The sequence below is a fragment of the Erythrolamprus reginae genome, chromosome 4, assembly GCF_031021105.1.
Source record: "Erythrolamprus reginae isolate rEryReg1 chromosome 4, rEryReg1.hap1, whole genome shotgun sequence".
Classification (NCBI taxonomy): domain Eukaryota; kingdom Metazoa; phylum Chordata; class Lepidosauria; order Squamata; family Dipsadidae; genus Erythrolamprus; species Erythrolamprus reginae.
In genome coordinates, this window is record NC_091953.1 from 102,966,726 (window position 1) to 102,979,196 (window position 12,471).

The 12,471-nt window shown below is 41.8% G+C and overlaps 2 protein-coding genes across 2 annotated transcripts in view; both read left to right on the plus strand.

The window, feature by feature from the left end:
- SH3RF3 (SH3 domain containing ring finger 3) overlaps positions 1-12,471 on the plus strand; it is a 306,125-nt gene that overhangs the window by 202,126 nt on the left and 91,528 nt on the right. The window contains exon 2 of the mRNA XM_070751126.1: positions 1,781-2,056. Within this exon, the coding sequence (XP_070607227.1) occupies positions 1,781-2,056 (276 nt within the window). The remainder of the gene's footprint in view (positions 1-1,780; positions 2,057-12,471) is intronic.
- Positions 1-12,471, plus strand: part of LOC139166905 (uncharacterized) — a 984,072-nt gene that overhangs the window by 12,564 nt on the left and 959,037 nt on the right. The window lies entirely within an intron of this gene.

Below are 12,471 nucleotides of genomic sequence, written 5' to 3' on the forward strand. Positions count from 1 at the left end.
AGCATATTTCTCCATGACAGGATTTCTACCTGTCTGAGTTGAGCTCCGGCTTGTTGCTCATCTGTGTGGTAGGGTGAAAATTGTAACAAAAAAGGTTCCAAGATGCAGAATAAACTAATAGGCATGACGCTCAGAAATGAAAAAAGCGTGTAAAAGGAGTCACGGACTGAGAAAACAGGAAGGGGTAGGTAAAAGAGAGGGGAGGAAAAGCTCAGAGGAGATCAGGAACTGAGACAGGGGGAGGTTAATGAGAAGTGTCACAGCATGTTAAAAAGAGAAGTGGCAACACGCTAAGCTGGGGAGAGAAAGAAATTGAGCCAACAAGGCATAAGATAGGCTGAAACAGAAACATGAGGTATTGGCGATTTAAAAAGGAATCTTTGAGAAAATAGAATAATGCTGAGGGAAGCCTCCACAATGAACCAGAGGATAAGAAGAACTGTGCATAATAGGGAGCCTGAGAGCTCTTTGGCGGCTGAAAGCTTTTGAACAGGGGAAGAAGATAGTGACGCACTGAGTGTCATACAATGATTTCTACTAAGCAATCAATTCATTGGTTTCAAGGCCCTAGTTACCATTTAATTGCCTCCTGATTGTTGTTTGTTTGCTTGTTGTTTCTTAAGTGCTGCCATTTGATTTGTCTGAAATGTAAATGTTCAATGATTGAATCCCCAGCATGTCATTAGGACTTCACTTTTCCCCCAAAGTACACGTAAATCGCCCACTTCGTCTTAGGAGAATTGATTGGTTCAAGTAAAGACATATTCAATGTGGATGTAGAAGACATGCTGGACTTCCATGGCTGCTTCATTGATATGACAAACCTATGTACATTTATAACAGAGGGACATTCTCCCTTTCATTTTTTTTGATAGAAGAAAGCGAAGAGGAAATCAGTAAGACTAATCAATTACTTGGGTTGTGGGTTTTTTTGGTTTTGGTAGAGAAATTGCTTTAATGTGATGCTACATTCTCCAGGAGTGTCTTTTTAATTAGAGTAAGTAGAAGAAAAGTGGAGAGGAATTCTGTCTAATTTAGAGATTCACTGGCCAATTAATTTGCAATGGAAGAGAAGAAAACTAGCTTACAAGCAGGGAATAGCTTGAAAAAGAGGGGAAATTCCTGTATCTACTTAACAAAGAGATACAGAAAATGGTACTTAATTGATTGTGCAATGAATATTGGGTATTCCAGTGCTGAAATATAGAGACTTAAAGATATTCAACCATGACTGATACTTTATAAAAATAGAGTTGGATTTGTATGCTGTAGCGAAGTTGATTTCTATTCATTGTGCTACTCAAATTTTTAAATAAATAAATCTTTTTGTATATCATCGGGTAGACCACTTTTAAACACAAAGTTACCTGCATTTTACAGATAAATATAAATATATTCCAATTGCTCTTCTTCAAAAAAGAGTATAAATTCACTCACTGAAAGAGAAGAAAATTGAAAACACTGTAGTAAGAGAAAAATAAAATATAGTGGATAGAGAGAATGATAATTACCTTATTAACAGTCATAATTTGTAAAACAGCTGGTGGATATAACACAAACATCCTTACTTTGGTGTCCATATAAGCAAATAATATGAGACACTTTTTGTCCCAAGTGCAAGAAATAAGAGTTTGATTTGTAGTTGCCTCCTACTAAACTATTTTGTAGTGAATTCTAAGATGAGAAATGGTTAAAAACATGCAACAAAGGGGAACGATAATGTATATTATAATTAATTGCATAATAGTACATAGTATTTTTCCTTTTTTTGTTGTTGCAGAACTCCACTCAGCTTCCCTATGGAAAAGCTCTTTATGCCTACGAAGGGAAAGAACCTGGTGACCTCAAATTTAACAAAGGAGACCTTATTATACTGCGCAGAAAAGTAGATGAGAATTGGTATCATGGGGAACTAAATGGAAATCATGGCTTTTTCCCAGCAAGCTACATCCAGTGTATCAAGCCTCTTCCGCCAGCCCCGCCACAAGGCAAAGCACTTTATGACTTTGAAATAAAGGACAAAGATCAAGACAAAGACTGTTTGACTTTTACCAAGGTAGAAATGCCCATTCTTTTCTAATTAGTTTCTTTTCTTTTTTCTAAAAAAAAAAAATCTAATTAGTTTCATTTTAGTTCCTAATGTATTTGCTTTAAAACACTTTTCTTTAAAGTATGAATTTTGGAGCTACCACAGAGCTCAACTCAGAGGTTTCCAGGGCGGAAGGTTAAAAAAAAGTCAGATTGGCAGTCCAAACTACATAATTGAAGTCCCGACCCTTTTTAATGTTCTTTTCCCATAACACATGTAAAGAGAAACAAGACTCCAATCCTGTGCTTGTGTTTGCCATCTTGACCTTTTTTGTTGCCCGCGACGATGCCCCAGCTCAACGTTATCCCCAGAAGGCCTTTGAACTTGGTCATTCTGATTATTTTCCTCCAGGCAGGCAACAAGGAAGGAGTTGTAGCCTGAAGGAATGATAAAATTACAAAGAGAACATTGAAGTGATATGGTATGATTACTTTTTATTTGGAAATGAATGCTTCTCTGATGTAATGAGATAGTTTCAAAAATATTTTTTCATGCATCTGCCGCCATTTCCTGAATGGTTTCCTGTCCTGTTAGTTAGACTTTAGAACAGGACTCATTGTTGTAAAACCAGAGGGTGGAATTTCTTGCAGTTAGTGGCTACAACTGACCCAACCATCTGCTGGAGGACCAGAGAGTACGTGCCTGGAAGTAAAACTGATTCAAAGGACTAAAATTGGATTGCTTTTAGGTCACAGCACATAATAATAATAATAATAATAATAATAACAACAACAACAACAACAACAACAACAACAACAGAGTTGGAGAGGATTTTGGAGGTCTTCTAGTCCAACCCCCTACACTACTTCAGTACACTACTTCAGACAGATGGTTATCCAACATCTTAAAAACTTCCAGTGTTGGAGCATTCACAACTTCTGGAGGCAAGTTGTTCCACTGATTAATTGTTCTAACTGTCAGGAAACTAATAACTGAATTCTAAGTTATTTCTCTCCTTGTTTGGTTTCCACCCATTGCTTCTTATTGTACCTTCAAGTGCTTTGGATAATAGGTTGACTCCCTCTTCTTTGTGGCAACCCCTGAGATATTGGCACATTGCTATCATGTCTCCCCTGGTCCTTCTTTTCATTAAACTAGACATACCCAGTTCTTGCAACCGTTCTTCATATGTTTTAGCATCTAGTCCCCTAGTCATTTTTGTTGCTCTTCTCTGCACTCTTTCTAGAGTCTCAACATCCTTTTTATATTGTGGCAACCAAAACTGAATGCAGAATTCCAAGTGTGGCCTTACCAAGGCATTATAAAGTGGTATTAACACTTCATGTAATTTTCGCTTGAACACACTTTGCTTAGCATGTCAGATAAACCAAGTAAAATAAGAGTAAACTAATTGAAAAAAAGATATTTCACAAACCCGTTGCCCCTCCCCAAAAAAGTTCTAGTTTCTCCAGTTTCAGATAAAACCACAAAAATATGGATTCAGCACTTGAAACTTTTTTTTTCTAAAAAGTTTATTTTTTATTTTTCTCCACCATACATCAAATAATTACATCCATATAAACCAAGTATTACAAAAAGCAAGAGCATCTTGCTTTGACTTCAATCCAAATCTTTGCTGCCATGATCTGCCAGTCTAAACTTCCATTTTTTTATTCATTCAATCTTCCTTTGCCTTCTTCTTTTCTTCCTCCTACTTTCTTTAACTTTCTCTCCCCCTTCCTTCTCCAACCTTTCCACCTCCTATCTTTTTAAAAAAAAAACATTTTTATTAAATTTTTATTACAACAAATAAAGAAACAAAAAGAAAACTTAAAAAAGAAGTGCCCAACACCAATAAACCCCACCACCATTTAGGGGGTTAAATTATTTCCAATAAATTTCAATTTCTTCCTTAGCTCCGGTTTACATTTCTTTACATACAAAAAGTGATTGGAATTTATTTTTCACATTGTCGTCATAAATTCTACTTAAGATATAACTTTTCACCTTATTCCATCGTGCCATCAGCTTCTCCAATTTATTTTCATCAAAGTTATTTAATCTTATTTCCATAATTTCGAAGTGGATGTGGTCCACCATATACCAGTACCAATTCTGGATTGTCCATTTATTGCTATCTTTCCACCTCCTATCTCCTCCTATCTTTCTACTTCCTCTCCTTCTTTCTTTACCTTTGAGTGAATTATTTGTAGTTCTAAAATCATTTAATGTAACAGACTGGCGGTTTCTTTCTATCTCGTCATCTTGCCAAAGTTTTTATTATTATATCAATATTTTTAATCTAAGCTGAAATTGTTTCAAATGTATAACTTTTATCCGTGCTGCCTCCCCATTCCCTACTATTCTCGTCACCTGGATTGTAAATAGTGGTTCTAATCCCCCCCTTTCTTTTCAATGTTTACTTAGTCTTTTTCCTAGTTAAATTTCTTATCCAACCACGCATAAAATTTCATCCATATTTTATAATATTCAGAATCTTCTTTGTCTTCATTGTCAATCTGTTCATTTCTGCACAGTCCAATATCTTCTTTATCACTTCTCCTGTTGGAACCAACTTTAATTTCCAATTTTGAGCATATGCTCTTTGTACCGCAGTCACCACATGTATAATCAAATATAGTTCTTCTTACTTATATTTCTCTGACAATATTCCCAATAGGAATGTCTCTAGTTTTAACTCTATTTTGTGTGTGTGTGTGGGGGGGGGGGTGTTTCACAAACCTCAGTGTTGCCAAAATAAAAGTTCTAGTTTCTCAAATTTCAGATAAAACCACAAAAATATGGATTTAGCACTTGAAACTTGAACTGTGGATGGACATGACCAGAATCATAAGGGACTGAATGGAAAGAGAGATTAAGATCTTTAAATATCATTAGGTTTGGAGAATACAACAGTATTATCTTAGAATCAGAAATTAGCACAAAACTGACTGAAATTTCTGCTGTAGCTCTGTGGTCCACAACCTTTGAAAGATTAATATAACTCTATTCATTCATGTTACAGAATTCCTCTGATTTAATGTTCAGCTTTTGCTGACCATGAAATATTTTATGGAACTGAAATCTTGCATTAAAACTTTACTGCTTTATCCATAGGACATTGCTATGAAAGCCTGGAACAGCTGCCTTGTTCTTATGTCCCCTATATGAATCATGTTGGCAGCAGCAATTTTAAAAGATTTAAAGTTTTAAGGTTTGTGGTACCTTAAAATTTTTTTTAAAATATCATTGTACTTACAATACCTCATGCAGTTGAGATTTTGTGGCTGTGCATTAATACAATTCACTAATCTAGACAAAAACTAATACAGGTATATGCATCTCTCCCTTATACTGACTATATGGTCAGGCGTATAGTTATATCATCACAATTCACCCTATCTTTTTTCCAATGAGAAGCACAACCATGGAGATGAAAGAAGTAAGGGGTACTGAAGGAGGTGGAGAGACACAAATAAATTTGGAAGATCTGGCAAGATATATTATAGGCGTCAGAACTCCTAATACTTTCTCTAGATCAGGGGTGTCAAACTCGATTTCATTGAGGGCTGCATCAGAATTGTGTTTGACCTCGGGGTTGGGCAGCATTTCAACGTCACTCCACTCGGGAGCACCTGTGGTGTCCCATGAACTTTGCCACCAAAAACAGGCTCCCGAGCTCCATTTTCTGCTGCCACAGCTTCCTGCAACCCTCTGCCAGTGAAAATGGAGCTCGGGAGTCTGTTTTCGCTGGCAGAAGCACTGTTGGCAGGTGCTTTGCTGTTTCCAGGGCAGTCCCGCAGGCCATATCTAAGTACCCGACAGGCCAGAGCAGGTCCTTACGCCTTGAGTTTGCCACCCCTGCTCTTGATGGGACATTTTTCTATTCCTATATCTCTTCTTCTATTCTCTCATTGATATGTTCTATTCCTATAACTTCTCTTCTATTCTTTCTTAGATATATTTTACTATGAGTATATCCTCTATAACCTTATCATGTACAGTGATCCCTTGCTTTTCGCGGGGGATGCGTTCCAAGACCGCCCACGAAAGTCGAATTTCCGCAAAGTAGAGTTGCGGAAGTAAATATACTATTTTTGGCTATGGACAGTATTACAAGCCATCCCTTAACACTTTAAACCCCTAAATTGCAATTTTCCATTCCCTTAACAACCATTCAGATTATTACTCACCATGTTTATTTCTTAAAGTTTATTTAAAAAAATATTTATTAAAGGCAGATGAAAGTTTCGCAATGACATATGACGTTATCGGGTGGGAAAAACCGTGGTATAGGGAAAAAAAACCCGAAGTATTTTTTAATTAATATTTTTGAAAAACCATGGTATAGACTTTTCGCGAAGTTCAAACCCACGAAAATCTATGTGTATACCCACTAAAACCCTCATTGTGTATTGGACAAAATCAATAAATAATAAATAAAACAAAAAAAGCTTGAGGAAGGCCCAAATCAAAATATCAGTTTTTGAAAGCCATGAGATAGAAATTCTGGACTAGGAAGAAACCTTAGGAAAAATGACTTCACCTGTAAAAAAAGATGGCATAGTCTTTTCTGCGAAGATCCTTGGAACTACCTAGTACAGTTTAAATAACTGTACCTAATTTAAATAACTGTTTAATAACTAGTCTAGTACAGTTTAAATAAAATGAAAACAAAAGTTACCTCTTGTTTTAGGGAGCACATGTTATATCAAAGAAAATCCTAAAATTATAAATTTGATTGTCCTATGTTAGGTTGGATTTTTATTATTTATTTATTGGAATTTTATGCTGCCCCTCTCGGGGCGGCTTACAACATATAATAAAACAATGTATAACATTTTAGATGCAATTAATTAAATATAAAATCTTAAAAAAACCCAAGCCATAAAAAGCAGTCATTCCCAATCAACTTTCTCTCAGCACATTCATCTAATAGCCCCAAACCTGGTGGCAAGAATCTAATAGCCCCAAACCTGGTGGCATAAATTAGTCTTAAGACTCTTGCGGAAGGCAAGGAGGTTGGGGACAGTACGAATCTCTGGGGAGAGTTGATTCTAGAGGGCCAGGACCCCCGCAGAAAAGGCTCTTCCCCTAGGACCCGCCAACCGACATTGTCTAGTTGACGGGACCTGGAGAAGGCCAACTCTGTGGGACCTGACCTGTCACTGGGATTCGTGTGGCAGAAGACGGTCCCGTAGGTGTGTATATTTTGTAAATATGGAAAGTGTTTCATTGAAGGGGAGGGCTTATTGCCAAGGTAAAATCTATTTTGGAAAGGTCTGGGAAACTTACATTTTATCGGCAGATACTTTATATTGATCTAATCACATGAAGATGTGTTCACAGGATTACATCATTATATGTATGAAGGAACTTCAGCGTTTTTAATTCCTCTGAGAGGGAGCTATTTAGTGGAAAAGAAAACCAAGAACTTAGCAGTATCACAAAACTGCAGAACCACAAACAATAATTAATCATTCCTGCACCCGGTGCCTTTTCTGGCAGTCCTAAAGGAAGAGAAAATATTTTCATTAACACATTTTGATTGAATTAGTCTCCAGAGTTGACTATTTTTATATGTCATGGTAAGGAAGCAGCAAACTGTTACTCACTTAATTTACTGCTACAATGTGTTTACTGCCAAAAAGGAAAAGAAGGGTGTGTAGGATTTTCAACTTCCAATACCCAGCATAGTAGGACTGTTGTTGAATTGCATGCACATTCACTTCTTGGACATGAAACAAAAGGATACGGGTCAACCCCATAACATTTTACTAGAGCATCTTTGTTGACATTGCAGTTTCCTCATCTTCCCCACAGATCTAAATGCCAACTCTCCATTTTCTGTATCCACCACACATGGATGGTGGATTTTCTTTTTTTGAATATGTATGTTACATCATTACAGTTGTTCCTCTACCTAAGAATGCCCCTACTTACGAACTTTTCTAGATAAGAACCGTGTGTTCAAATTTTTTTTTGCCTCTTCTCAAGAACCATTTTCCACTTACAAACCCGAAACCTTCGAAACTGTAACCGGAAAAGTCAGGGAGAAGACTCCATGGGGCCTCTCTAGGAATTTCCTGAGAGGAAACAGGGTTGGAAAAGGTGGGGAGAAACCTCCATGGGCCCTCTCTAGAAATCTCCTGGGAGGAAACAGGGCCTCCTCCCACCCTGTAGTTTCCCCAATCACACACATTATTTGCTTTTACATTTATTCCTATGGGAAATATTGCTTCTTCTTACAAACTTTTCTACTTAAGAACCTGGTCACAGAACAAATTAGGTTCGTAAGTAGAGGTACCACTGTACTTTGTTTTCCTGAAAATAAGACTGGATGTCCCATTGCTGCCGGCTGAGCAGCTGGCTCATCACCACTGCCTCATGGAGTAGAACTCTGAAAGGCTTGTTGTACCATTGCATGCACGAACTGCAGGACTATCTTGCGGTTGTGCTGCCATTCGTGCATGCTACGGCACAACAAGCCTTACAAAGACCTGCTCCATGAGGCAGCAGAATGATGAATCTCACAGAGATTCATTTCTGGCAGGTGGGATATGTTAGGCCAAGAGTTGCATGTCCTATCTGACACTTGTAGCTCCATCATGTTCCTCAGCGTTCTGTCCACAGAAGCCCATTGAAAAGGAAGCTTCTCATGAGTTCAATCAAAATTCTCGAACTTGCAAGAAGTTTTCATTTATAACAGGCTTCCCTCGACAAAACACCAAGGAACGTGACAGAGCTACAAGTGTCAGGTAGCTTGCGTGTCTCACGATGGGATGCAATTTGGGGGTGGCAGGTTGGGCAGGGCAGGCTGTAAGACACACCTTTTACTGGAGTTTGGCGGCTCCGTGGTGTCTCTTGGCTGGCCTGTTTAGAAAACACCTGGCACAATACAGAAATTGTTCTCGCGAGGGCAAGCAATTAACAACTTCTCGCAGTGACAAGAGTTTCTGTACTGTGCAAGTTTTTTTTCCCATAAACAGACCAGCTGAGAGACACTACGGAGTTTTCAAACTCCAGAAAGACGCATGCCTCATGATGGGGCACAGTTTGGGAGTTTGGGGAATGGGGTGGGGCGGGACGCAAGATGCATAGCAACACCTTGCACTGTACAGATCTCCACTCAGGCTAAATCCCTTCAGACTTGCCACCACCAGGTAGCGTGAGTGAACAGCCATGCCCTGCAGGTGGAAGGCCAAGCTGAGCAACGATTCCCACTGGCGGCAGGGAAGTAGCTGGAAAGGCGGCATCTGAGGTATGCCAAGCTTGGACAGCAGAATAGGCTCCATGCATGTCCGGGCAACTGAGGAAAAATGAGCGAGGCAGGAGCTTAAGGGGGCGGTGAGAGGAGCCTGACTCCACTCAGTACCCCACTGCAAAATTTAATATTGTTGTTGCCCACCCACATCCTGCGCAGCTGGTCATGGATCCCAAGAACCAAGAGGCGGTTGTGGTGCTGTACCATCGACCCGTGCACCAGGCACCTGAGTCCAATAGCAAGGAGGAGCAATGAGTGATGCAGAAGAAGAGGAGGAGCCTCTTCTCGATTCTAGGGCAGGCAGGGCTATTAGCAGGCAAGAGTGGCTATGCAGGGGGAGGTCTCCTCAAGAGTAGAGCTGCAGGCTAATTGGCCATGCTCTTTGACTACATAAGTCTTAACCGTGCTAAGCATAGTTGCAGGGAACAATGTAGCTTCTGAACCTTGACTTCTGGGATTCCAAGTTTGTATTTAGCACCTATCTTGTTTCTTGCATTTGCCAGTTTTGGGACATGTGCCAAGTACTGTAAGACTTGCCAATTATCTTTTGGTCTTCAGCCAGCTGATTAACAACTGGGGTTGTTGAACAGAATAACTTCTGCCTTTTCTTTTGCTTTTTACGCTATTAAGAAGTTATTAGGAGACTTTGTGTTAATAACAAAAACAAACTCTTTGGACATGTGTGCGTAATTATTTGGGGGCTTGGCACTGGGGCAGAAGACACATCCCCTTCCCATTCTTCCCTCTGCCGTTGCCAGAGGCAGCCAAGGTGGCAGAATCCGCAATCCTCGTCACTGGAAGCAGCACCAGCAGGGGCATCTTCCCTAACTTGAGTCAGCCACTCAAGTACACCAGCCACCCACGCCATGCCTGCCTTTGATTGGAGTTCTCGGGAAGGTAGCCAAGCAAATTCCTATTTGGTGCTTCCTGCATTGAAATTACCCTGGTGCAACCTTCACCCACCGTTCAATTCCCAGGCAACTTTCCCAACTAAGCACCTGAGTCTTCCCCCCGCCACCCCTCAGGCAATACGCAAGGCAGGCATGGAAGTGATCTTCTTGTTGGAGAGGGGATCGGTAGCAGCTTCAGTGGCTGCAGCTTCCGTGGCAGTGGACACAGTGGTGGCATTTCCCAAAACAGCCTGGGAAAACCTAAAAATCCAGGCAACTCGTCCTTTGTTCCCTCCCTCTGTCCCCCCGCTCTCTCTCCCCCTCCTTCCCCTGGCCAAAAGAGCACCTGCTGATGCAAAAAATAATGGCTCCCGGCAGGGAGAGAGAGAGAGAGAAAGAGCACGAGCAAGAGATGGGCATACACAGGCAGTTTTGCCAACTCCCTCCTCCGCAGCATTGCGCACATCCCATGGGATTGGCTTACCTCATCTGGGTTCTGCATCAGGTGGCATTTTGAAATGCGCTCCTACCTGTGAGGAGAAGAATTAATAATGATAATAATTTATTGGATTTGTATGCCGCCCCTCTCCGCAGACTCGGGGTGGCTAACAACAATAATAAACACAGCATGTACAATCCAATAATAAAAAACGACTAAAAACCCCTATTATAAAACCAAACATACACACAAAGATACTATGCATAACTTGTAATGGCCTAGGGGGAAGAGCTATCTCAACTCCCCCATGCCTGGCGGTATAAATGAGTCTTGAGTAGTTTACGAAAGACAGGGTGGGTGGGGGCAGACCTCACCTACAAAAAGATATTGACAAAATTGAACGGGTCCAAAGACGGGCTTCAAGAATGGTGGAAGGTCTTAAGCATAAAACGTATCAGGAAAGACTTAATGAACTCAATCTGCATAAGCTGGAGCAGTGTTTCCTAACCTTTTTTGAGCCGCGGCACATTATTCACATTTTCAAAATCCTGGGGAACACTGAAAGGGGGGGGGGCTAAAGAGAAGTTTTGACAAAAAAAAAATCTTCCTCCATTTCGCTCTATTTCTCCCTCACTCTTTCTCTCTTCCTTCCTTCCCTTCTTTCTCTTTCTCCATCCCTTTCTTTCTTCCTCTCTCTTTTGCTCTCTTTCTCTCTCCCTCCTTCCCTCCCTATATGTCTTTCTCTCTCCCTTGCTCTCTCTGCCTCTCTTGCTATCTCTCTTTCATTCTCTCTCTTTTTCTCTCTCTTTCTCTCTCTCTTGCTATCTCTTTCTCTCTCTCTCTGTCTCTCTTTCTTTTTCTCTGTCTCTCTTTCTCTCTCTCTTGCTAGCTCTTTCTTTCTCTCTCTTTCTCTTTCTCTGTCTCTCTCTCTCTCTCTCTGCCTCTCTTGCTATGTCTCTCTTGCTCGTTCTCTCTCGCTCTCTGCCTCTCTTGCTATGTCTCTCTTGCTCTCTCTCTCTTTCTCTCTCTTCCTTTCTTCTCTGCGGAGGCCGGCGAAGGTTTTTCTTATTTTAAATGTTCCGGGTGGCAGGGGGATGCGGAGCCCGCACGCACACACCCCTGACATTCCAAATCCTGCCTCAGCTGCATGCAAGAGGGGCCGGGCGGGCGTTAGCAGCCCGATGAGAAGGACGAGAAGCCGCTGCAGCCACCCCCAATCCCCCCCCTTCCCTGGGTACCTTCCAAAGGCCCCTGGAAAAAGGCAGGAGGTAGCAACGAGGCGCGAGGACAAGCAGGCAGCTTGGCGAAGCGCTGACGGGCTCTCCTCCTTCCCCACCCCCGCGCTTCTCTCCCGCCCTGGCTTTTCCTTCACCCACAGATTTCCCCGCAGTTCAAAAGGAGGCAAGAGGTGGCCTGGATGAAATTGCGGGGAAATCATGGGGCGAAGCAAAAGCCAGGGCGGGAGAGAAGCGCGGGGGTGGGGAAGGAGGAGAGCCCGTCAGCGCTTCCCCTCGGCCAAGAGGTTATTGCCGCCGCCTCTGCCTCCACTCAGGCAGCCATCGTGGTTGAGCTGAGTGAGAGGAAAAGGCGCGGTGACCACGGTGGCTCCCTGAGTGGAGGCAGAAGCGGTGGCAATAACCTCTGTGCTTTCTACGGCAGCGTGGCTGAGCTGGACGGAGGGAAGCGGCAGCTCCCACTCGAGGAACCCACGGCAACGGGCGACGGCTTGGTGGGAGGCGACGGCGGGAGACACAGGCGGTGGGAGGAGAGGGAACTAGGAAGCGACTGTGAAGCCCAAGACCATCCACAGGACGACACTCAGGCAGGGGCGCCGGCAGCACCCCGCCCA